At 46.9% G+C, this 26,921-nt stretch overlaps 1 protein-coding gene across 1 annotated transcript in view; it reads right to left on the bottom strand.

The window, feature by feature from the left end:
• Positions 1–26,921, bottom strand: part of M431DRAFT_4907 (hypothetical protein) — a gene marked incomplete at both ends in the record, with an annotated part of 43,583 nt that overhangs the window by 8,797 nt on the left and 7,865 nt on the right. Inside the window, 3 exons of the mRNA XM_024916828.1 lie at positions 21–8,492; positions 8,556–18,227; positions 18,306–26,911. Coding sequence (XP_024775665.1) covers positions 21–8,492; positions 8,556–18,227; positions 18,306–26,911 — 26,750 coding nt within the window. The remainder of the gene's footprint in view (positions 1–20; positions 8,493–8,555; positions 18,228–18,305; positions 26,912–26,921) is intronic.

Below are 26,921 nucleotides of genomic sequence, written 5' to 3'. Positions count from 1 at the left end.
CAGCCATTAATTAAACGAACCTTACCAAACCAGGCCGTAAGCACATCACGAGGAACTGCTTCACCGGCAAGCAGTAAAAGTTCTAGACCTGGAACATCTGTTGGTTTGAGAGTCCGTACGAACGAAGGCGTCAGATACGCCCAGTTAACGTTCATGTCTTGAATGAACTTTGGAAGCTCATTTACTCTCGAGTGTGCTGATGGAACGCAAAAGCAAGCTCCTGTAATGAGGGGAGCGATAATTTCGCCAATTGATAGATCGAAAACAAACGCTGCAAACTGAAGCATGCGAACTTCTGGTGTCAACCCAAGTCTCTTTGCAATCGACATCTGGCTTGTACACACAGATCTATGCTGCATTACTAGACCCTTCGGAGTGCCAGTGCTGCCTGACGTAAAAAGCACATAGGCAATATTGCTTGGAGAGACTTCGCTTGCGGGACCTTGTTGACTGCTTACAAGTTGTAAAAGCTGGGTATCCAATCCAGGAGAAACTTGAACGACGGATTCAACGAGAGTGAAACAGATATCAATGTATTCTGGCGAGCAGAGCGCAATCTTTGCCTTAGTTTGATTGACAACCTCTCGGAGGCGCTGTACAGGATGAGACGGGTCAATTGGCACCCAAGCAGCACCAGCCTTGTTGATAGCTAAGATTGATATAAAATACCAGATGGACTTCTCAAAGCACACATGTATCAGCTCATTTGTCTGAATATCGTATGTCTGAACGAGATGGTTCGCAAGACGATTAGCTGCTTGGTTAAGCTCGGCATAGGTGAAGTCACCATCCCAAGAACGGATAGCCATAGCATTGGGGCGATAAGTAGCCTGATCTTCAACGAGATGATGGAAACAAGAATTGATAATCTCGGGAACATCGGAGTTGAGCTTGTGCGACTGTTGAATATCCCACTGGGAAACGAGAGATAGATGGCCTAGTATCTGGTTGGGTTGTGACTCGGCTAGCTGGGTGATGACATGCTTGAGCTGTTCAGACAATGCCATAATCTGTTGCTCAGCAATACACAGCGGGTTGTAGATTAGAACAATTCTGACAAAATCGTCGCTCAAATGGCCTTGAACCACAAGGGGGTACGAGAAATAATTTTGCATTCCATCTGTATCCTCCTCTGTACTTTCGATAGCATCCAAAAGGGTATCTTCACTGCCACTGTCATTATTTGAGAACATTTGGAGAGGTTGAACGACAAGCAAGCTTGTGAAATCACACGCGTCCTCGGCGTCACTGTCAAGTCTGCGGATATTCTGTAGGCCAAATTGCTCATAGGGTATCATCTCCATTGCCTGGGTTTGAACGTCCTCCAGGAATTTTACTGTTGATTTCTGGTTTTCGAGATGAATACGGACGGGTATGGTGGCAATTACTGGGCCAGGCATTTGTGTCAAGCCATGCAGGGATGCTTGCCGTCCAGAGACTGTTGCGCCAAAGCAAACATCGGTACTATCACAATAGCGTGCAAGGACTATTGCCCAAGCGGCACGCACAATAGTGGCTGTGGTGATATTTGAATTGCTCCTTGAAAGCTCAAGTTCCGCTGTGACTGTACGCGAAGCATCTGGCTTACTGGTGGACTCAATTGGAACGGAGGGGAATGCTGCTTTTCGAGCATTCCGGAGTTGCTTTGCCCAGTAATTGCCAGCGGCTTCGTAGTCAAGTTCCATAGTGTATTTGATGAAATGGGAATACGGGACGAGACTGGCAAGCTCGAGGCCTCTATAAGCTTGATGGAAGGCCTGGAAGATAACGGACAGCGCCCAGCCATCATAGACGGCGTGATGGATATTCATGGAAAAGTAAAAACATCCGTCATCTTTAATAATAGCATAGCGGCATAGGCGCGAACCATAACCCATTTCCATGACTCGAGTTTCTTGCAGATACGATCGGAGCGTCATTTGGTCCGTAGAGTCCCAAGCGATGTCATCCTTGGCAACAATCTGGACAGAAGTTGCACCAAGCCTGATAATTCTTGTACGAAGATTGGTGAAGTGGTTGACGATGTGCTCCCATGCTGTTTTTAGCCTGGTGACATCAACGTGAGACGGAATACGATAGTTATATTTCCCAATGTAAGAGCCAGGCTGCTTGACTGATAGTGCCATCAGGCCTTCTTGCATCTTCGAGCAGGGATAGGCATCTTCTATGTCAATGCCACGGGGCAATGCTAAGACCGGATCAGTAGGGCTATTGGAGATCAAGTCATGTTGGGATTCGTCAAGTAGGGTAAAAGGTGCGATATGAGTAACCGCCAATTCCTCGTTATCGTCCGTGAAAGAAGCTCTGGAGGCAACGGATAATAGTCGAGGATCTTGGAAAATATCGCTCACTGTAAGCGCAATCCCTTTATCACGGGCGGCGGCCACTAGCCTGATAGCAGCAATTGAATCACCGCCGATGCTGAGGAAGCTGTCATCGCGGCCAATTGTTTCCATAGGAACAGCCAAGACGTCTGCCCAGATGGCCTGTAGCTTGCACTCCATTGGAGTTTTAGGCATGACTTTCTTACTGTTCACTAATGCATAACCCGCCAATTGGTCTTGATTGAGGACTGATGTGAGCATTTGTAAAGTCTTTCTATCCAGCTTTCCAGATGTGGTAGTGGGCATATAATGGCACTGGATGAAAAGGGTAGGAATCATATACTCTGGAAGTGAAATCTTGATCTCTTCAACCATGGCTGCAATGCGATGTTGAACTTCTTCCGTCAACGGCATGAAAACATCATTGGCGTCTGTTCCTGAGATGACTGCAGTGGCATCGCTAAAGCAAAAGTACGCAGCGAGAACTGAGGCAGTGTCAGACTTGAAGACATCAACAGCAACTTGAAGAGCGCCGCGGAGAGCTTCTTTAATGCGATATTCAATTTCGCCCAACTCCACACGCAGACCGCGAATTTTGACTTGCGTATCCTTGCGCGAATGGAATTGGATAGTACCATCGGGATTATAAGAACAAAGGTCTCCTGACTTGTAAAAGCGATTCCAATGCTCCGTATCAGGACATAAAGCCCAATCAGGACGGGTGCACAATATCGAAGCCTCGGTCTTTGCAGGATCATTTAAATACTCGCGCAATAGAGTAGGTCCTTGCACAATCAGCTCACCGACTGCTCCCGCCGGTGCAAGTCTCTGCGGATCTTCTGGATCGACAATCCAACAGAATCCGCCAACTGGCTTTCCAATGGTCATATTTGACTCGTCTGCTGATTTGTATTCGTGCATTGCACTCATAACGCAGGTTTCTGACGGCCCCCAGCAATTGAAGAGTCTCACTTTATCAACCCATTCTTCAAACAAAGCACGAGGGAGAGGCTCGCCTCCAACCGCTACCAATTCTACGTTTGGCACTTCATCGGGTTTTAGTGTTTGTAAAAAGGATGGAGTCAGGAATAGCCAGTTTATGCCACTTTCCTGGACGAAATCTTTCAACCGGTTCATACGGGTTTCTTCGGATGGAATGCATACGCAAGCACCAAATAACATGGCTGCTATGATTTCGCTGATGGAAAAGTCAAACACATAAGTGGTGAATTGTAAAATCTTCACCTTCGGCGTAAACCCGAAGCGTTTTCCAACAGCTGTTTGACTTGTACAGAGCGCGCCGTGATCTATGATTAAGCCCTTTGGCGTACCTGTGCTGCCAGAAGTAAATAAGACGTAGGCAGCGTGAAGAGCAGTTACTGTAACGTCGGGCCCGCTACGACTATCGTAGTTCTTCTCACTGAGATTGGAATCTAAGGACGACGAGACTGCAACGACTGAAGGGACTAATTTAGAACATCTCTCAACATTGTCTGGGGACGCAAGTGCAACTCGTGCTTTTGTTTGGCTGACAATCTGTTTATGACGTTGAAGAGGATGTGATGGATCAATGGGGCCCCAAGCAGCACCAGCCTTGTTGATTGCCAATATGGCTGCGACATACCAAGCTGATTTGCTGAAGCAAACATGAACTATGTCATGAGGTTTCACACCTATCTCCGTGACAAGATGGTGAGCTAGCCGATTGGCTGCCCTGTTCAGCTCATGGTAGGTGAATGTTTTATCCCAGCCTTGTACAGCCATAGCGTCTGGGCATGCCTCTGCTTGGAGTTCAATAAGCGTATGCAAGCAAGTGTCTAGGATTTCTGGTAGAGCCTCGCTATTGACTTTGTGGGAGAACTCAACATCCCAATTAGAAGTCGAAGATAAATCATTAAGCTGCGATGCCGGGTTCAAGATGAGTTGCTTCATAATATGTTCCAACTGGTGAGATATAGCTAATATTTGTGACTCTGGGAGAACGCTGGAATCATAAATGAAGAAAAGATTGACGCTTTCATCTCGCACATGGCCTTGAATGACAAGAGGGTAGTTGAAGTAGTTCTGCATCGTATTTTCTTCTTGCAAGTCAACTTGGACTGGCATAAGCATTGCATCGTCTTCATTTGTTAAATGCTGCATCGGTTGAACAACCAACAGGCTCGAGAAATTGCAGGCCTCTTGAGTTCCAGAGTTAATTTTAGCAATCTCCTGTAGCCCAAACTGCTCATAAGGGACCATCTTCGAGGCCTGACTTTGCATGGTGCCTAAATAGTCCAATACAGTTTGCTGTTTATCTAGCTGGACACGGATAGGCACAGTAGCAAGTGCAGGCCCTGGCATTTCTGACAATCCTTGAACAGATGCTTGACGACCAGACACGGTAACTCCAAAGCAAATATCCTCGCTCTCGCAATATCTTGCAAGGAGTATAGCCCATGCGGCTCGGATTATTGTCGCTTTTGTAACTGACAAGCCAGTCATCTCAGGCAACTCCAAATCTCTTTCTAGAGTTTTACAGGAGTTTGAGTCTTTTGCGGAGTTGGAGAAAGGCGGGTACGATGCGCGGCTTGCGCCGTGAAGTTGTGCTGCCCAGTAAATTCTTGCTTCTTCATGATCAAGGTTTGCAATATATTCTACAAACCTGTTGTACGGCTGCAGTTGTACAGGGGTACAATCCTGATAAACCGAATGAAGAACTTCCATCATGAGACGTAACGTCCAGCCGTCATAGATAGAATGGTGCAAAGTCCATATAAAGTAGCTCTCCCCATTGTCTTCGATAATGGCATAGCGGTGTAATCGAGATCCGTAAGCCATTTTGAAGGAATCCATGGACTTGACATATGAGTGCAGCTCCGTGCCCTCTGGATTCTCCCACGCAACGTCATCCTCAAGAACAACTTGAACCGTCGTGTTTCCGACAACAACGATTCTTGTTCGCAAATTGTTGCAAATCTTTATTGTCTTTTCGAAGGCAGCTCTGAACCTCTGAATGTCAATGCTATCATTCAGGCGGTAGACAAACTTTGCAACATAGCTTCCAGGCTGTTTCTCTGCAAGAGCCAAAAGACCCTCTTGCAACTTAGTGCAGGGGTAGGCGTCTTGAATGACGCTATCTTCAGCAAAATTACACGCGTGCCGTAACTCTTGACTTGATAGCGATTGTCGCACTCTCTCATCAAGAAGAGCAAACTGTGTGACTTCCGACACCGAATCACATTTCGTGAGATCAGTCACTTTAGCAGCAATGGCTAATAGCCTGGGATCATCAAAGACATCGGATACTGTAAGTCCAATATTCGCATCCCGGGCGGCATTAACAAAGTGTATTGCCATAATGGAGTCGCCGCCAATCTGCAGGAAACTATCATCACGGCTGATTGATGCGGCAGGTATGCTTAATATTGTAGCCCATATGGCCTGTAGCCGGTGTTCCATCTCTGTCTTCGGACTGTGCTTCTCCGACTTGGAGAGTGCATATTCAGCAAGAGTCTCTGGACTAAGCTTGGAAGCCATAGTCTTTAGCTTCTTGCGGTCCAACTTTGTAGACGTTGTAAACGGGAGATATTGGCAAGGAACAAAGTTTGCCGGAACCATGTATGGGGGCAGCAGAGCTTTGAGGCGCCCAAGCAAAGCACTAAACTTGTTTTGCATGTCGGGCTCGAGCTGAAGGAATATATCAGCACCGGAGTCAACAATGGACGCATTGGCTTCGATATTGAAGCTGATAAAAGCTATCAGGCTAGCTCCAGCAGTAGTTTTCAAGACGTCCACGGCGACGTCACAGGGAGTGTCTAATTGACTGCGAATATGGTGTTCTATATCTCCAAGTTCAATCCGGAAACCGCGGATCTTAACTTGTGTATCCTTACGGCCACTGAATACGATATTGCCATCAGGCCCGTAGAAACATAGATCGCCGGATCTATAGCATCGATTCCAATGCTGAGGATCAGGCTGAGGAGTCCAAGTTGGTTTCGGAATCAATGCAGCCTCAGTTCGTTGAGGGTCATTTAGATATTCACGTAGGAGTGTTGGGCCTTGAACAACGATTTCGCCGACTGTGCCTATTGGAGCAAGGCGGTGCGGCATATCTGGGTCAACAATCCAGCAGAAACCACCAACTGGACGGCCAATGACAAGAGAAGACTCTTCAGCAGAAGTCCATTCGTGCACAGCACTGATAACACAGCTCTCCGTGGGACCCCAGGCGCAGATAAGACGTAGCTTCCCGAACCACCTGAGAACTAAGTCTTGAGGGATAGATTCACCGCCAACTAAGAGGAGCTGTAGGCCTGAAACATCTTCTGGCTGGATCGTACGAGCAAAAGTCGGCGTGAGGAAAGCCCAGTTCACTTGCTTCTTGTTAATAAAGCCAACAAGGTTTTCCATTCGTTCACTATCTGACGGAACGCAAACACATGCGCCGTAGATGAGCGATGTCATAGTCTCGCCAACGAACATGTCAAAAACGAAAGCGGAAAATTGCAATATTCTCACACTTGAGGTCATGCCAAGTCTCTCGGCCAAAGCGGTTTGGCTAGTACATAAAGATATGTGTGTCATAACGACACCTTTCGGCGTTCCGGTGCTCCCTGAAGTGAAAATGATATAAGCGGTACTATAAGGCGATACAGCCAGATGAGGCGCGTATAACTTCGACACAGATAAACTCAATTGTCTGTCAAGTTGAGCCGTGACCTCTATTACATTTTCGACTAGTTTAGTGCACAGTGTCGTATTCTTGGGCGATACTAATGCCGTCCGGGCCTCTGTCTGATGGACGATCTGGAGTAATCGCTCTTCAGGTTGAGAGGGATCTAAAGGCACCCAAGCAGCACCGGCTTTATTAATCGCAATAATCGACACAAAGAACCAAGCGGACTTCTCAAAGCATACATGGACGAGGTCGTTGGGTTTTACACCATGAGTGTGAATGAGATGGTATGCAAGCCTGTTTGAAGCCGCAATCAACTGGCTATATGTAAGTTCCGCATCCCAGGCTGAGATTGCTGGTGCATCGGGAGAGATCTGGGCTCGGGCATCGATCAGTTCGTGGATACATGAATCGACGACCGCAGGTATAACACTGTTCGAAGCAATAGCCAATTCCAAATCATGGGAGGATGCTATTGAAATGTCATCAAGGGTAACGGCACCACTGGATGTGAGTTGGCGGATGACGTGGCCAAGTTGGTCAGATAATGTTTGCACTTGACTTTCAGTCAAAATATTTCCATCATAGGCCATTGCGACTCTTAATTCGTCATCATAAACGTGACCTTGTACAATGAGAGGGTAGCTGAAAAAGTTTGCCAGAGTATCCGAAAGCCCTTCTTCAGTCGTATCTGCAGCGACTAGCAAAGTCTTGCTCTTTTCACTATTAGAAATGTGGCTCATTGGTTGAATTACTAACAAGCTTGAGAACTGGCATGCCTCATGGGCATCCTGGCTGAGCTTTGAGATGTTTTGCAGACCAAATTGTTCGTATGGAATCATTTCTACTGCCGCCTCTTGAACACCGTCTAAAAATTCTGATACAAACTGTTGACGGTCTATCTGGATTCGAACCGGAACAGTTGCAATTGCCGGTCCTACCATGGTAACAATTCCAGGGACAGGAGCTTGGCGACCAGAGACGGAGGTACCAAAGCAGATATCGTCTGTATCACAATACCTAGCAAGGACCATGGCCCAAGCGGATCGAACAACGGTTGCAACCGTGACATTGAGCTCTTTAGTATCGATGAAGCCAATCGAAGTCTCTAAGACGGATGTTACCGCAGGCTTATCATGTGTGTTTTGTAGAGGAGGATATGGCGCATGATTAGCATTATGTAGTAGATCTCTCCAATACGCAGAGGCAGCCTCACTATCTGTCTGAAGAAGATAGTGAATGAATCGCGAATAAGGTGTTGTGACGGGAACTTCATCGCCTAGGTAAGCCTTGTGTAGGATGTTGAGAATAACTTGAGTAGATAAACCGTCAAAAATCGTATGGTGCATAGCCCAGAAGAAGAATACATTTTCCTGTTCGTCTTCAACGAACGCAAACTGGCACAGTGGTGTGCCGTAACTCATGTTCATAGTTTTAGCGTATTGCAGAACAGATCGTAAATCCTGATATTGGAGCGGCTCCCAGCTAGAACTTTGGTCCAAGACGATCTGGTATGTGGCTTTAGTCGAAGTGTGTATAATTCTCGTCCGCAAACTGGGGCAAATGTCTACAGTTTGTTTCCACGCTGACTTCAATCGAGCCAAATCAACGTGAGCGGGGAGGCGATAGAGGTATTTGGCAATGTAACTGCCAGGTTGCTTGACAGATAACGCCATTAAACCCTCTTGAAGCTTGGTGCAAGGGTAGGCATCTTCAATGACGGACTTGAGAGGCAACGAACATTGTGCTTGAGCTTCAGCCAAAATCACATCAGATTCCTTAATCGGAAGCATGCCAAATGGCTGAATCTCATCGTATGAATTTGAATCATCCTCTGTCATAGCAGCAGCCATTTGCTCCAGTCGAGGACTTCGGAAAACGATAGCAACTGTCAGGCTAAGTCCTTGCAGTTGAGCCTTAGACACCAGCTGGATAGCGGATATCGAGTCGCCGCCAAGTCGTAAGAAGCTATCATTCTTGCAAATATCCTCTGGGCTGATAGGGAGAACTTGAGCCCAAAGCTCCCTCAACTTAAATTCCATAGGTGTAGTAGGTAGGACGCGGAAGCTGGTATCAGGAGCAAAGCGTAGACGGTCTTGAGCGGTAATATGCTGGGCTTGGCTGGTAAGAGATTTTCGATTGATCTTGCCCGTTACAGTTTGTTCTGGCTTGCCACCGAATAGAAGGTAAGATGAAGGAATCATGTATGGAGGTAAAATCGTGCTCAAAGATGTATCTAGGTGCAAGATGGCGGCCCGTGCTTCATCAGAGACAACATCCATGAGGCGAGCTGGTGAATTAGATGCTTCCTCAGTGTACCAAAGGAAGGCCAATAAAGAATCAGGACCATCATTGTCCTTCGCAACATCCACAATGGCAGCCATGTTACTGGGTAGGAACTCGTTAACCCAAGCCTCAATTTCTCCCAGCTCAACACGTTGACCATGGAGCTTGACCTGCGTATCTTTACGACCAATGTAATCAAAAGTTCCATCTGCGTTCCGTCGTACCAGATCACCCGTACGATAAATTCTTCTTGGTTGATTGCTGCCAGGGAGCCAATCAACTCCTTCCATCCAGTTGGCGGCGATGTCGGCTGACACATTTAGATAACCCCGAGCAAGCATGGGGCCCTCAATGAGAAGCTCGCCAATACAGCCGAGTGGCACGAGAGACTTGGGGTCATTGACATCAACAACCCAAAAAGCACTAGAAATCGGATGTCCAAGATTTGTTGAGCGCCCGAATTTCCCTACCATAGAATTCCATGCACAAATTGATGCCTCTGCTGGGCCGTAAAGTCCATGAAGATCCACATGGTTAACCCATCTCTCAGCACATTTCTTGCTTATAGCTTCGCCACCAAGACAGACGGTTTTCAAGGTAGGTACGGCCACTGGATGAAGTAGATCGGCAACAGTTGGCGTAAGGAAAACCCAAGTAGCTTGAGATGCAGTAATAGCAGCCGCAAGGTTATTAAGGCGATCATGATCTGAAGGAATGCAAATACAGGCACCTCTCATAAGCGACACAAGGCAATCTAAAACACCAACGTCAAAAGTATACGCCGAGAACTGGAACACTCGCGTGCCAAGTCCGATATTCAGGTCAGATCCATAGGCATCACTAGATGAACAGAGACTGTTATGTTGAATGATCATGCCCTTGGGCCTTCCTGTGCTGCCAGATGTAAACAGGACAACGCTGGCGTTGGCAGGTTGCACCTCGCATTGTAGAGCAACCGAGCTAGGCAGCTTGGATATAGTTTCATTATCCACAGTGATGACTTCTACACCCAGGGATTGTAATGTTGCTTGACTAGACGGGTCAGAAATGGCCAATGCAGCTCCTGTGTCCTGTAGAATGCCCTGCAATCTTGCTGGCGGAGCGCCAGGGTCAAGAGGAATGAAAGCACCACCTGCCATTTGAACAGCGACCATAGAGACCACTGCCCACTTGGATTTATGGAAGCATATAGGAACCAGTGACTCGGGCCCAACACCAAGATCCTGTAGCTTGGCCGCTAAACAAGTGGCATGAACCCCAAGTTGGACATAAGTGAGATCACCATCCCAAGATGTAATAGCGGTTTCTTCAGGCTGTTCTTTGATCTTGTCTTGAATCAGCCAATGTGTACATGACTCTGTAGCAGGGCGTAGACGAGATGCATCGATGGCTTGCTGAAGGTCCCAAGAGTCGATCAAAGAGATATCCTTCTGCATGCCGCTGTTTTTCAAAAGTTGTTGCATAACGTGTTCCATGTGATGCGATAATGCTTCCATCTGAAGCTTGGTGAGAACTGCTGAGTTATAGAATAGCCGCTGCTGGATAGCACGCTCTCCAATGCTGCTAATGATGACAAGAGGGTAGTTGAAATAGCCTTGCATAGCCTTTTCTGTCTCTTCTTGCTCAATATCGCTTTGCAAAAGAAGAGCTTTTCCATCATCTCCCCCGGAAGGGTCATGTACTGGCGGCTGAATGACAAGGAGACTAGAAAAGTCACAGGCCTCCTTTGCATCTGGACTTAGCTTGGCGATATTCTGAAGACCAAACTGTTCAAAAGGAATTAAAGAAGATGCTTGTGATTGAACATCGCTTAAGAACTGAGATACTGAGGCCTGTTTGTCAAGTCTAACACGAACTGGAACAGTTGCAATCATAGGCCCGGCGATGGACTCAACCCCTTGGACTGGGGCTTGTCTGCCTGAGACGGTAGTACCAAACGTTACATCATTGCTATCGCAATACCGGGCAAGGACTAGTGCCCAGGCTGCGCGCACAACTGTGGCTTTCGTAACAGAAAGATCAAGTGAGTTTGGAAGAGCAACGCTTGAATGATAGACATCAGTCATAGCAGAAGAGGTAGCGCGTTGGGTAGACGGAAATTCTGCCCGCTTGGCCCCAGCTAGCTCCTCCATCCAGAAGTCTGTGGCCTTTTTGGTATCCAATTTCGAGTAGTAATCGAGGAAGGAAGAATACGGTCTAACGGGAAGTATGGTATCGCGGTAGTAGGCCGAATACAATGTGCTGAATATGATTCGCATCGTCCAGCCGTCATAGATGGAGTGGTGAGCTGACCACACAAAATAAGGTGTGTCGTTTTCGTATATGATAACACACGAAGATAAAGGCGTTCCATAGGTCATTTTGAGATTTTTAGATGACTCAAGAATAGACGATAATGCCTGATCCTCTATAGGCTTCCACTGGCTGCCACCTCGAACAACTACTTGGATGGACACTCCGTTCAGATGAATAATCCTAGTCCGTAAGTTAGAACAAATCTCAGCCATCTGGTCCCAAGCGGCCATAAAGCGAGGAATGTTGACATGATCAGGAAGTCGGAAAACATAATTTGCGATGTAAGATCCGGGTTGCTTAGCAGTCAGGGCCATCAGACCCTCCTGCAGCGAAGTGCATGGATAGGCGTCTTCGATAACATGCTCGGCAGACAGACAACATTGGCTGCGAATGTCATCACTGAGAATTTCGTTTTTGAGATCATCAGATAGCATGCTGAATGGCGTCACTTCTGTCTCAGCCTGATATGTAGTATTCGTAGCCTTCGAAGACAGTGCCATCAGTCTCGGGTCGTCAAACACATCCTTTACTTGGAAAGAAATTCCCATTTCCCGAGCCTTAGAAGCTAATTGAATGGCTAAAATTGAGTCTCCACCAATTTGTAGGAAACTATCGTCTCGACCAATAGAGCTCACAGGAACGCTTAAAACCTCGGACCAAAGCCTCTGTAGTATAATTTCCATCTCAGTTTCGGGCTCGCGTTTCTGGGTGTTGAGAAGATTGTATGGAGCGCGCTGTTGGTCATCCAGGGAAGCCATCAGAAGGCGTAAAGTCTTTCTATCTAGCTTGGTAGATGTGATGGATGGCATGAAGTTGCAGGGGATGAATAGGGTAGGGATCATGTATTGCGGTAATGTAATCCTTAGTTCCCCTAGCATAATAGCGATTCTCTGGCGCATATCATCCGTAATAGATGCAAATAAAGCAGCTGCAGTGAATTCTTCATCGGCAGATGGATTCTTCATCTCATCGTTGAAGCAGATATATGCCACGAGGTTGGACCGGCCTTCCTTTTGGTAGACGTCAACGACGACTTGGCATACGCCTTCTAGTGTTTCGTGTATATAATGTTCGACTTCGCCTAATTCAACCCTCAATCCGCGGATCTTGATTTGCGTGTCCTTGCGGCTACTGAAAACTATGGTGCCATCAGGATTGTAGTAGCCAAGGTCACCAGATTTGTAAAACCTATTCCAGTGCTCTGAGTCTGGCCGAGGCGCCCATTTTGGAAGAGCGTATACAGTTGAATCTTTGGTGCGTTCGACATCAGCAAGGTATTCGCGTAGGATTGTAGGACCTTGTATAACAATTTCGCCTAGTGTACCAGTCGGTGTGAGTTTCTGAGGATCATCTGGGTTCACAATCCAACAAAATCCTCCGACAGGCCGACCAACAACAAGTGGCGATTCATCCACAGAGGACCATTCATGGAGGGTGCTGAAGCAACAAGTTTCAGCAGGGCCCCAGCCATTGACGAGACGGATCTTTCCAAACCAGGTGGATAGCACCTCCCGGGGGACAGCTTCACCGGCTAACAGCAACAGCTCCAGGCCGGGCATATCCTCGGGAACAAAAGTTCTTACGAAAGCAGGTGTAAGATACGCCCAGTTAACCCTCGTTTCATTGACGTATTGTTTTAGGCCATTCATTCTTGTCTCTTCCGATGGTATGTATAAACAGGCACCTGAGATTAAAGGCCCTATAATCTCACCAATAGAGAGATCGAATACGAAAGCAGCGAACTGAAGCATCCGGACATCAGATGTCAAATTCAGCCGCTTTGCAATAGCTGTTTGGCTCGTACAAACGGCACGGTGTTCCATTACCAGGCCCTTTGGCTTCCCGGTACTTCCAGAAGTGAAGAGCACGTATGCCGCATGTCGGGGAGTTACAGCAACAGTTGGGCCTTTGTGGCCATCTTCGGTCATAATTAATCTCTTGTCGAGTTCAACATCAATTCGTAGAACGTTGTTGATAAGGTTCGAGCAGAGCTTTGCATTACGGGATGATGTCAATACCAACGTAGAGCGCGTTTGGCTTATCACTTGTCGTAGCCTCTGCTCTGGATAAGAAGGATCTAATGGAACCCATGCAGCACCCGCTTTGTTAATTGCGACGATAGCAACGAAATGCCAAACCGACTTTTCGAAACAGACGTGAATGAGGGTATCTGGTTGGACATTGTAGTTCTTGACAAGATAGTGAGCAAGTCGATTTGCAGACTCGTTAAGTTGTCTGTACGTCAAATCTCCATCCCAAGCAGAGATTGCTAGCGCGTTAGGTTCACGATGAGCTTGGGCTTCGATAAGTGTGTGGACACAAGTGTCCATGATTTCTGGTACCTCTGGGTTAAATCTCATAGACTGCTCAACATCCCACTCAGATGTAATGGAGAGGTCCTTTAATAATAGCTTAGGACGTAAGAGCTGAGAAATAACGTGCTTTAACTGATTTGAGAGTGTAACAAGCTGCTGTTCAGAAATAGCAAGCTTCTTGTATATGAAAACGAGCTTGTCACCAGTTTCATGCAAGTGGGATTGAATGACGAGAGGATAAGTGAAATAGCTCTCTAATGATTCGCCTGCTGAATCATCAGACTGTGCAACAAGAAGAGCCTGATCATCCCCGTTAACACTCGACAAAATTTGTCTGGGCTGGATCACGAGTAGGCTGGAAAAGTCACAAGCGTCTTTCGCATCATCACTCAACTTGGCGATATTATGCAAACCAAATTGCTCATATGCAACCATTTCAGATGCCTGTGCTTGAATATCCTCCAAAAATTCAGATATATCTTTTTGGCGATCCAAGTGAATCCTAACAGGAATCGTTGCAATGGCTGGACCAGGCATTTCCGCTAATCCAGTGACCGGCGCTTGACGACCCGAGACAGTTGTACCAAAGCAAATGTCATCCGCATCACAATAGCGAGCGAGCACGATCGCCCAGGCAGCCCGTAGAATTGTTGCCTTTGTGATATTGGCAGAAAGTTTAGGCATCAGTAGCTCGCATTCGAAATTCCCGGTACTATTGGAGCCAGCAGGTTGCTCACTCGAAGCCAGTCTGTTCGGATAGCTGGCCTTCTTTGCGTTATTAAGCTGACCAAGCCAATATTCGCTTGCCAATTGGTGATCAATATTTAGAGTATATTCGATGAAGCGCGAAAACGGTTTCAGTTCATTGACTCGAATCCCTTTATAGTTATTCTCCAGTGTTTCAAGTACCAAGCGCATCGTCCATCCGTCGAATACTGCGTGATGCATTGTCAAGATGAAATGAACACCATCATGATGAGAAATGAGTGCATAGCGACATAACTTGGTGCCGTATTGCATATTAATGTCCTGCAAGGACTCAAGGTAGTCATCCAGAGATTGCGTACCCAGCGAATCCCACTCGTTATCATCTTTGATCACCGTCTGAATAGAGCAGCCGTCAACGTGCATGATCCGAGTTCGCAAATTAGGGCACATATCAACTGTTTTATTCCACGCAGACTTGAATGAGTCCATATTTGCCGACTCAGAGAGACGATAATGGAACCTGGCAATGTATGATCCTGGTTTTTGGATGGCCAATGCCATCAGTCCTTCTTGAAGCTTTGAACAAGGGTACGCGTCTTCAATGGTCATGTCATCGCGCAATCCCATGACAGATTTGGTATCATCGGCAAGAAGCGAGTCTAAGTTAGGTTGGTCTAACATGCTGAATGGTTGTATAGGGCTGAAATCCTGGTCATCTCCGATAATGCTTTGAGCTCTCTCGGCTACACTGAGAAGCCGAGCATCATGAAAAATGTCCCTGGCACTAATAATAATTCCATTCTCACGAGCAGTGGAGACGAGTTGGATGACGGACATAGAATCGCCTCCAATTTGGAGGAAATTATCATCTCTTCCAATTGATTCCGCTGGAATATGCAAAATGCCAGACCAGAGCTGCTGCAATCTTATCTCCATAGGCGTTTCTGGAGTGCGTTTGCTACTATCAACCAGCGAATATGCTTCAAATTCTTCTCGGGAAAGCAATGTAGCCATTTGGATAAGTAATTTCCGGTCCAGTTTAGTCGATGTTGCAATTGGCATAAAGTTGCAGGGGATAAAAGTGCTCGGGACCATATAAGGTGGAAGAACCCCCTTTAGATGAGCAATCAGATCCTGAATCTGAGGCATAGCCTCAACCCGTAAAGGCAAAAACACGCCTTTGCCTGCATCATCAACTGCCAGATGTGATGGGAGAGTATCATTACTGAAACAATAATAAGCCACCAGATGAGATGTCTCCTCCCGTTTCATAACATCAATAGCAACTTGACGAACCCTAGGAAGGTGGGCAAATATTTGATGTTCGATTTCATGGAGCTCTACACGAAGGCCACGAATTTTGACTTGAGTATCTTTTCGACCAAGATATTCCATTGTGCCGTCTGGATTGTAACGTCCCAAGTCACCCGTTCTGTAGAATCGACTCCAATCCCTCATATCGCGATTAGGTGCCCAAGGCGGGAGCGACGATACTATAACCTCTTGGGTCTGGGATGGATTGGCCAAATATTCTCTGAAGACAGTTGGTCCTTGGTATACAATCTCGCCGACACATCCTGTGGGAACCATTCGCATGGGATTATTTGGGTCTACAATGAACCAATTGCCTAAAATAGGCCGCCCAATAGTCATTGGGGATTCGTTCATGTCCTTCCACTCATGTACGGAACCGGCAACGCATATCTCCGTCGGGCCCCAAGCATTAAATAGTCGTAGCTTTCCAATCCATGTTTCGAGAATATCTGAAGCTGCAGCCTCACCACCTACAACAAGCCTCTCAACGCCAGGTATCTCTTCTGGCCTTAAGCTGCGAGCAACAGTTGGTGTGGCAAATGCTGCATTTACGGAAGCTCTGGCTATAAACCCAGCCAAATCGTTCATCTGTTCGTCCCAAGATGGCATACATACGCAACCACCCATGACGAGGGGTGCAATAATCTCAAGTACTGATGCATCAAAGACGAACGAGGCAAACTGGAGCATTCTGGTATCGTTTGTAAAACCCACCCTCTGAGCCAGGGCCGTCTGGGATGTACACAGTGACTGATGTTCAATAACGACGCCCTTGGGTACACCTGTTGTTCCAGAAGTGAATAATATGTAGGCAGCATCTTCTGGCGCTACAGCGACATCAGGTCGGCGCTCAGTTACATCTTTCACCAAAGTCTCATAAGGACCGGATGATATCTCTAAGATTGAATCTGCCAAAGTTGCGCATTTTGAAGCATTTGTTGGAGAGGTCAAGATTAATGAGGAGCCAGTTTGTGAGATAATTTGCTGATATCTCCGAACGGGGTGGGTGGGATCAAGCGGCGACCAGGTTGCGCCAGCTTTGTTAATTGCTAAAATAGCCACAATATACCAGGCTGACTTGTCGAAACAGACATGAACAATATCGCCAATTTTAACATGAAGGCTGCTGATAAGATAGTTGGCTAACCTATTTGCACAGATATCCAGTTGCTGGTAGGTAAAATCAGCATCCCATGCCTGAATAGCGTAAGATTCCGGGTGCTTCTTTGCTTCTTCTTCAATAAGAGAATGTATGCATTGTTTAATGGCCACAGGAGGGATGCCATTAGCTGAAGCCGCGAAGTCATGCTCCCAAGGTGCCTCAACTGAGATTTGAGACAAGAGCAGGTCATTTGCGGTGAGCAACTGCTCAGTCACATGCTTGAATGCGTGCAAAAGGCCCTGTAACTGGTGCTCTGCAATCACGGATAGATCACAATACAAATCAAGGTCAACACTATCATCAGACAGCATGCATTGGGCAACAAGAGGATAGTTCAGGTAATTCTGAAGCATTTCTTCCTTGCTGCTTCCCTCAATTTCTGTCGTAAGGTCGAACAAATTACTCTCATGGCTCATTTGTTGAACTGGCTGAACAATAAATAAAGTTTTGAATGCGCAAGCAGCCTTAGCTTCGTCATTGAGATTTGAGATATTCTTCAGCCCGAAATGCTCATGGGGAACCATATCAGCAGCTTGGTACTGTATATCTTCTAGGAATGTTGACACAGCTTTCTGACTGTCTATTCGAATACGAACGGGGACCGTGGCGACCACGAGACCGGGGATGGACTCTATGCCAGCAACTTCAGCATGGCGACCAGAGACACTGGAACCAAAACAGATATCATCCACATTATTGTATCTTGCCAGCACAATTGCCCATGCCGCTCGGATGACTGTTGCTTTGGTGATGTAGCTATTGGCTAGCTGTTTAAGGCTAACTGAAGTTGTCTGAAGCTTCATTTGCCGCTTTGAGTCGTTTAGATGTCCTTCGCTCCCCATTGGAAAAGCTGCTGATTTTGCACCCTCCAGCTGAGCTCTCCAAAATTTGGCAGATGCAGCGTGGTCCATATTCAGGCTGTACTTGACGAACCTAGAATATGAATGGAGCGGAGAGACATCTGTTGCATCGTAATTGGAGTGTAAACTACCCATGATCAACCGAAGCGACCAACCATCGAAGATCGAGTGATGCAACTTGAGACAAAAGTATTTGGCACCACCATGGTCAATCAGAGAATACCCACAGAGTGGCAAGCCGTAATCAATATCGAGACCTCGTTGGCTGTGGACGGGCAACAAGGTTTTCTCTTCGTCATTCCACTGACATCCGTTTTTAATGACGACTTGAATGGTTGAGTTCTCCAGGATTACGATTCTCGTTCGTAAGGTCGCACAAACTTCGACAGTTCGATCCCAAGCTGAAATAAAACGCAGAGCGTCAACTTTTTCTGCCAAGCGAAAGCAGTATTTGGCTACATAAGCGCCTGGCTGTCTCATAGTTATGTTCATAAGACCCTCTTGCAAAGATGTGCATGGGTATGCATCTTCAATGGCATTTTGTGAGATATCGCATTGATCAGCCGCTTGCCTGATGATTGCATCTCTAGTCAACTCTGGCAGAAGGCTAAATGGCGATATGATTTCGTTCGCTTTTTCGATGTTGTCGCTGAGAATTGCCTTCGATGCAACCATGAGCAGCCTTGAATCGTCAAAAACATCCTTCACGTTTAGATAAATGCCATCAGCTCTTGCTTTAGACACGAGGTGTATGGCAGAAATCAAATCTCCACCAATCTGTAAGAAGCTATCATCGCGACCAATAGAATCGACAGGTATTCTTAGGATGGACGCCCAAATTGATTGGAGCTTTCGTTCCATCGCCGTCCCCGGGGGGCGTTTGTTGCTATCCAGGAGTGAATACATCGATATTTGGTCATGGCTAAGCAGAGATACCATCTGACGAAGAGCCTTCCTATCGAGCTTCGTGGACGTGAAAGAAGGCATGTATTTGCACATGATGAAAAAAGTAGGTATCATATAATTAGGAAGGATCACCTTCAGATGACCTATCATTGCGGCAAGTAACGGTTGAAACTCAGCGGTAAGTGGCAAGAAAATGTCACCTAGATTAGCCTGTGCGTCTGACGATGAACGAATCTCTTCGCTGAAGCAGAGATATGAGACCAAGTTGGAGCCGCCATCAGAAGTTAATACATCCACAGCAACTTGACGAATGCCTTCCAAGCTCTCACGAATTCGATGTTCAACCTCACTAAGTTCAACTCGTAAACCACGAATCTTTACTTGAGTATCTCTGCGGCTGCAGAACTCGATAGTTCCGTCCGGGTTATACATAGCCAGATCACCCGATTTGTAGAAGCGTGCCCATTGAGGTGCTCTTTGCAATGCCCAATTGGGCAGTGATGTAATGACAGATGACCTTGTCCGCTCAGGGTCGTCAAGATACTCACGCAGAAGTGTTGGACCTTGTAACATAACCTCTCCAACAGTTCCAATGGGAGCCAACTGATCAGGGCGCTCGGGGTCAACGATCCAGCAGAATGCTCCGACGGGCTTGCCTATAGTCAATGATGATTCGGTATTTGACTTCCACTCATGCAGGGTGCTGAAGACACATGTCTCAGCTGGGCCCCAGCCGCTGATAAATCGGACCTTGCCCACCCAAGTGTTAAAGACATCTCGGGGAGTTACCTCCCCACAAAGGAGAAGCAGCTCGAGGGTAGGGACATCCTCTGGTTTTAAGACTCTAATGAAAGAGGGTGTAAGGTAAGCCCAGGTCACACCGGTCTCTCGAATAAAGCCTGCAATATCATTCATACGGGCCTGCTCCGAAGGAACACAGACGCAGGCGCCCGATATAAGTGGTGCAATTATTTCTCCTATTGAGAGATCGAACACGAATGCCGCAAATTGGAGCATCCTGACGTTAGAGTGAAGGTTCAGTCGCTTAATAATCGCTTTCTGACTGCTGCAGACAGACCGATGTTCCATGACAAGACCCTTCGGGATGCCAGTGCTGCCGGATGTAAACAGGACGTATACTGCATTATTGGGTGACACCTTGGTGACCGGTGAGCTTGAGCTATATCCCCTATTGCTTGATAATTGCCGATCAAGAGATTCTGAAACCTCAATCACCAGCGGCACAAGTCCGCTGCATAGCACCGCATGAGATTCTGATGTCAGTACCACTTGGGCTTTTGTTTGTGTAACAATTTGGCGAAGTCGCTCTGGAGGATGAGATGGATCGAGAGGAACCCATGCAGCACCGGCTTTGTTAATAGCTAAAATTGATACAAAGAACCAAGCTGACTTATCGAAGCATACGTGGATGAGTTCATCCAATTTGACCGCGTGCTGAGCCATTAGATAATGTGCTAAGCGGTTGGCTGCGTTGTCCAGCTCAGCATATGTGAGGCTCCTATCCCAAGCGCAGATTGCCATGGCATGAGGGGTCTCTGAAGCTTGTGATTCAAAAAGTTGATGGAAGCAGTCTTCTACTACCTCTGGCATCTCGGGATTGAACGAGACAGCCTTTTCATGATCCCACGCAGAAGCAATCGTGATAGCTCCAACATCCGACTGCAGGCCTAGGACAAATTCCTTAGCTATATGCTGAAACTGATGTGACAATGCCATTATTTGCTCTTCGGATAGGACTGCGGTGTTGTAGATGAGAACAAGTTCGGTGGCGTCATCATGCAGGTGTCCCTGAATAACGAGTGGATAGCTAAAGTAATTTTGAAGAGCATATTCACCAGTGCTAAGTTTCTGATCAACTGAAGTGAGAATTGCATCGTCATCGCTTAAAGGATCCAGAGCTTCTTTCGGCTGCATAACTAATAAGCTAGAGAACTCGCAGGCGTCTTTGGCATCTCTGTTCAGTTTGCGAATGTTTTGTAGGCCGAACTGTTCAAATTCCACCATCGCCAGGACTTGTTCCTGCACTTGGCTCAGGAATCTAGTGACCGATTTCTGCTGATCGACTCGAATTCTCATGGGGACGGTTGCAATCGCTGGGCCCGGCATATCTATTATCCCAGGCATCGGGGCTTGTCGCCCTGATATCGTTGTGCCAAAGCAGACATCGTCGCTATCGCAATAGCGTGCAAGAAGAACAGCCCACGTCGCTTGGAGAACTGTAGCTCTTGTGACGCCTGGTATGTTTAATTCAGGAAGGTCAATATCCATAACCATAGATCGAACGCCGCTCGAATGATCTAGTCGATCTTTACTGGCATCGGGAGGAAAGGAGGCTTTCTTAGCATCACGAAGCTGCTCAGCCCAGTAATCAGAAGCGGACCGGGAGTTGATATCCATGGTGTATTGGATGAATCGATAATAGGGCGTCAATGGTGTAACGTTGATTCCTTTATACATGCTATTAAGTGTGTCAAGACAAACTCGGATAGACCAACCATCAAATATCGCGTGGTGCATAGTCCAGATGAAATGTATCTCGTTACTCTTCTCTCGAATCAACGCGTAACGGCAAAGGCGAGACCCGTATTCGGCTTCTACATCTTGAATTGACTGGCGATAAGAAGCCACGGTCATACCGTCTGTATTATCCCAAGTATCGCCATTAATCACTACTTGGATTGACGAGCCATTGAGGTGGATAATCCTGGTTCGAAGAATGGCACATAGTTGCACCGTTTTCTCCCAGGCTCTTTTGAAGTCGGAGGCATCTACATGGCCTAATAAGCGATAGTGAAAGCTCGTGATATACGATCCAGGTTGCTTCACAGCCAGGGCCATGAGACCTTCCTGCAGGTTGCTGCAAGGATATGCATCTTCAAGGTCCATCGAATGGGTTAAATTAAGCTCCTTCCTCATTCGTGCCGTTAAGAGATGATCTCGAACTCGTGGTTGCAAAAGGCTGAATGGATTTGCTATTTCGGTATGCTTCTCAGCGACGGCGATAGACACCGCTTGGAGAGCAACAGAGGACAGCCGAGAATCTTTAAAGATATCGCTAGCTCGAAGCTCAATACCATAGTCGCGAGCCAAGGCAATGAGTCGAATAATCGCAATAGAATCACCACCAATTGCCAAGAAGCTGTCGTGTCTGCCAATTGACTGAACAGGTATCTTCAAGACTTCCGCCCAAATGTCCCGCAGATCCTGCTCCATCTTTGTCTCTGGCTTAGATTTGACCTCGTTCACTGCACATAACGAATACTGCTCAAGACATTGCACATCTAGTGTAGCGGCAAGGCGAAGCAGGGATTTTCTGTCCAATTTGGAGGACGTCACTAGTGGCATCTTCTTGCAGGGAACAAAGAAGGTTGGCACCATATAGCCAGGTAGAGAAGATATTAAAGAACTTCGCAGGGCTCCCAAGCTGCTTTTCAGCTCGTCGGTCAAAGGAAGGACGATATCTTCGCTGGTTATGTTATTGGTCATGCTGGCTGGAATAGTATCACTATTCCGGCATATGAATGCAACCAGATTAGTACCAGCTTCGCTTCTGAGCGCTTCGACAGCTACTTGGCCCGGGGTATCCATGTTCTTGCGAATGTGGTGTTCGATTTCTCCCAACTCAATACGCAAGCCACGTATTTTAATTTGTCCATCTTTGCGGCTGCAGTACCTTATAGTGCCGTCAGAATTGTAAACGGCTAAATCTCCACTTCTATAGAACCGATTCCATAGTTCACGATTTGGAGTCCACTGTGGGAGGGAGGTGACGGTGGCAGCAGCTGTTTTCTCTGGATCTGCAAGATATTCTCGTAGCAAATTCGGTCCTTGGACAACTATCTCACCAACAGTTCCTACAGGAGCCAATTTAGTTGGATCTTCAGGGTCAACAATCCAGCAATTGCCGCAGATCGGTTGACCGATAGTTAAATGCGATCCCTGGGTAGAGGTAGATTTTACTTCGTGAACTGTAGCGATAACTGTTGTTTCGGTAGGACCCCAGACATTAAACAGTCGCACTTTACCAAGCCAAATATCGAAGACCTCTTTGCTTGGAGCTTCACCACCAACTGTAATAAGCTCTAAGCTAGGCACATCTTGAGGACTAAGAATACCGGCAAGGGAGGGAGTCAGAAATGCCCATGTGACATTGGTATCCCGGATAAAAGCGGGCAATGAGTTCATTTGCATATCCCACGAAGGGATGCAAACACAAGCACCTGAAATGAGTGGAGACAATATTTCGAAAAGCGAGGCATCAAACACAAATGAGGAGAATTGGAGCATTCGAACGCCAGCGTGCATACCGAGTCTCTGACTCAGAGCAACCTGGCTGCTACAAATGGCCCTGTGCTGGATGACCACACCCTTGGGAACTCCCGTCGATCCGGATGTGAAAATGATATATGAAACATCATAAGGACTGACTTTCACATCGGGTTTGCCTACATATGCTTCAATACCTCGGAGTTCGGAAATGAATTCCGCATTCACTTCAAGGACTGTTGCAACTAATTGGCTGCACTTGAGCGAATTCGAAGGCGTGCAGAGAGCCAAAGTTGATCCAGTTTGCTTGACAATGCTTTGGTGACGTTCAGTTGGATGTGATGGGTCAATGGGCACCCAAGCAGCACCAATCTTGTTGATAGCCAAGATCGCCACAACAAACCAGGCAGATTTGTCAAAGCAAACCATAACTAGGTCGCCAGCTTTCACTTTCAACACATTCATCAGATAATTAGCCAGCCTATTGGCATTCTCATCCAGTTCGGAATAAGTGAAATCAGCATCCCAAGAACAAACTGCAGCAGAATCCGGGCTTATTTTTGTTCGTTCTTCGATAAGTGTATGGATACAGGTATCAACAACATTAGGCGCATTGGGGTTAGCAGCACGGGCGAATTCAATATCCCATTGGCTAGTCATCGACAGAGTGTTGAGCGGCTCTTCGTATTGAGAATTTAACTGTTGGACAATCTGCTCATACTGATTGCAAAGACCCTGAAGCTGGTGATCAGACAGTATATCTCCATCGTAGTACAGCGTTAGAATCGCGTGGTTCTCAATCAGATCACATTCTATCGTCAAGGGATAATTGAAAAAGCTTTCCAACCAGGTTTCCAATTTTGTCTCGTCATTCAAATCAGATGTAAAAAGCTTTCTGTCGTGATTTTCCGCATGTTGCGTCTGACTTGACTGAACAACAAACAAGCTAGTGAAGTCGGTAGCGTCCTTGGCACTGGCACTGAGCTTTGAAATATTTTGAAGGCCGAACTGTTCATAAGCTACCATCTCAGTGGCTTGGGTCTGGAGATTTTGCAGGAACTCAGACACGCGCTGCGTACGATCAAGGCGGACTCTCACAGGAACTGTGGCGATTGTAGGGCCGGCCATGTCAATTAAGCCTTGAACTGGCGCCTGTCGACCTGACATAGTTGTACCAAAGCAGACATCGTCAGTCTCAGAGTGTAGACTTAGGACGAGTGCCCATGCGCCTCGAAGTACTGAAGCCTTTGTTATAGAGGAGTTGATTTGGCTTGGAACTGCGATTTTTCTCTTCATAATTTGGATTCCCTGAGCTCCTGACGTCTCTGATTGAGTCACGAGCTTTGGCGGTGGGAATGAAGCCCTTTGGGCACCCTCTAGCTCCTCGGCCCAGTAATCCATAGCCGCTTCCTGGTCCAGTTGTGAGACGTATTGGACAAAGTTTGCGAATGGGCGAAGAGTCGGGAGAAAATCTTGGGCGTAAGAACGCTGAAGGACGTCCATATTGATCTGCATAGTCCAGGCGTCAAAAATTGCATGATGCGCAACCCAAACAAAGTATGTTGGTCCATTGGAAGTGCTAATTATCGCATGCCGCGAAAGTCGAGATCCATACGTCATATCAATATTCTCAATCTCATCCATGTAAGCGTTGAGGTTTTGGGCATCAGTCTCATCCCAGCACGTATCATGAGACACCACAGCTTGTAACGACATATCTCCGTCCAACACAATCCTTGTTCTCAGGTTGCTGCAAGCCGTAATGGTTTGCTCCCAAGATTTCCTGAAACGATCCAGGTCAATGTTTTCTACCAGCTTGTAAACCCGCTTGGCTATATAAGAGCCAGGCCGTGTGGCGGTCAAAGCCATGAGGCCTTCCTGCAGCGGTGTACAAGGGTACAAATCTTCAAGATCTTGTTCTCTTGAAAGCTGACATTGTCGGCGAATAGCAGTAGTTAGAGACTCCCGCCGTGTCTCCTCGATCATACTAAACGGTTGGACGTCAGTAGTCATCTCGTGTCCAATAATCATCGAGGCAGCCATCGAGGCTAATTGGGAGTCTTTAAAAATGGTTGCGATGGAAAGTTGTACATTCTCTTTTGCGGCAAGATTCGAAAGATAAATTGCAGAAATTGAATCGCCACCAATTTCCAAAAAGCTGTCGAATTTAGATATTTCTTCAGCGTCGATGTTCAAGACCCGAGCCCACAGACTTTGAAGTTTAAACTCCATTTCAGTGGTTGGTGATACTTTATCATGGCCAGCTATCGAAAATTCTGACAACATTTCGCGGGGCATGTTTGTCGCAAGTTCACGCAGCGTCCTTCTGTCGATCTTATTCGAGGCTGTATAGGGAAGTTCCCGGAGAGGGAAGATGATACTTGGGATCATATAGCTTGGTAATACGCGTCGCAGTTCAAGAATAAGATCTTGGAAAGCAGAAATGAGTTTTTCATCTTTGATAAAGTTGCCGTAAGGGTCGGCAATATCTGCCATGGTGTCACACAAGTAGTTCTTGAATGTGATAAAAGCAATGATCATCTTGCCTGCTTCACGCTCGATGAGGTCCACTACAGTGTGCTGCACATCTGCAAGTTTGGCCTTGATGTTATACTCAATCTCGCCGAGTTCTAGACGCTGGCCACGTATCTTGACTTGAGTATCCCGCCGCCCAAAGAACTCAATTGTTCCATCGGGGTTGAACCTTGCAAGGTCACCACTCTTATAGACTCTAAGCCTACCGCTGGATATAACACTGGGTAACCATTCTAAGTCATCGATAAAGGACTCTTTTGTCTTTTCTTCGTTGTTGATATAGCCACGTGCAATTGCATGACCTTCAATGACTAACTCGCCGATGCATCCAATTGGAGCGAGGCGATTGTGATTGTTTGGCTCCACGATCCAAAGTTTGTGAGCAAATGGACGTCCAATATTTGTAGGTGAATCATCTCGTGACTTGAAAACATGCCTGGCAACATCTACACAAGCCTCTGCAGGACCATAGGAATTGATAATCTCTGCTCGCCCGTGCCATTTGCTCAAGATATCTCTTGTGGGGGCCTCTCCACCGATGCAAAGGGTTTGTAGAGTTGGAAGAGTATCAGGGTCGAGCGTTCCAATAAATGATGGCGTCAACATTGTCCAAGTGACCTGAGCTTCGGTCATAAATCGTGAGGTGTTGCCCACTCTCTCAGTTTCTGTGGGAACACAGACGGTGGCTCCGACAAAGAGTGAACCGAATATGTCCAAAATGCAAACGTCAAATACGTAGGCAGCGAATTGGAATGTTCGCGTCGACTTGTTGATGCTGAAGTTTTCAGGGTGGCGCAATAGTGAAGTGCAAGCGGCGGAGTGTGACATGACCAGACCTTTAGGTTTTCCTGTAGAGCCAGAAGTATAGAGGACGTAGGCCGCATTGTGAGACTCAGGCTTCTTGTAATTGTTCAGTTCACGATAGCTTTTAGTGGTTTTGGGAGCATGTGCCAACAGGGAGGAGGAAACCTGGACGGTGTGCTGAGCCATTCCTTCACACGATAGGGCCGTAGATGGTGAAGTAATTATCACTTTGGCATTGACCTCCTGAACCAAGGCCAATCGTCGTGACTCTGGATGAGAAGGATCAAGTGGCAGAAACGCACCACCAGCTTTCAAAATACCGACCATAGCGACGACGGCCCATATAGACTTCTCCATACAAAACGGCACTATTGTTTCCGGCTGGACATTGTATTGCAAAAGCTGATAAGCGACGAGGTCAGAAAGATTCTCCAGAGCGGCATAGGTGAGAGACCCTTCCGAGGA

Source organism: Trichoderma harzianum (assembly GCF_003025095.1).
Source record: "Trichoderma harzianum CBS 226.95 unplaced genomic scaffold M431scaffold_5, whole genome shotgun sequence".
In the NCBI taxonomy this organism is placed as follows: Eukaryota; Fungi; Ascomycota; class Sordariomycetes; order Hypocreales; family Hypocreaceae; genus Trichoderma; species Trichoderma harzianum.
Note: the sequence above shows the minus strand (reverse complement) of the source record. Positions and strands in the feature narration are given on the sequence as shown.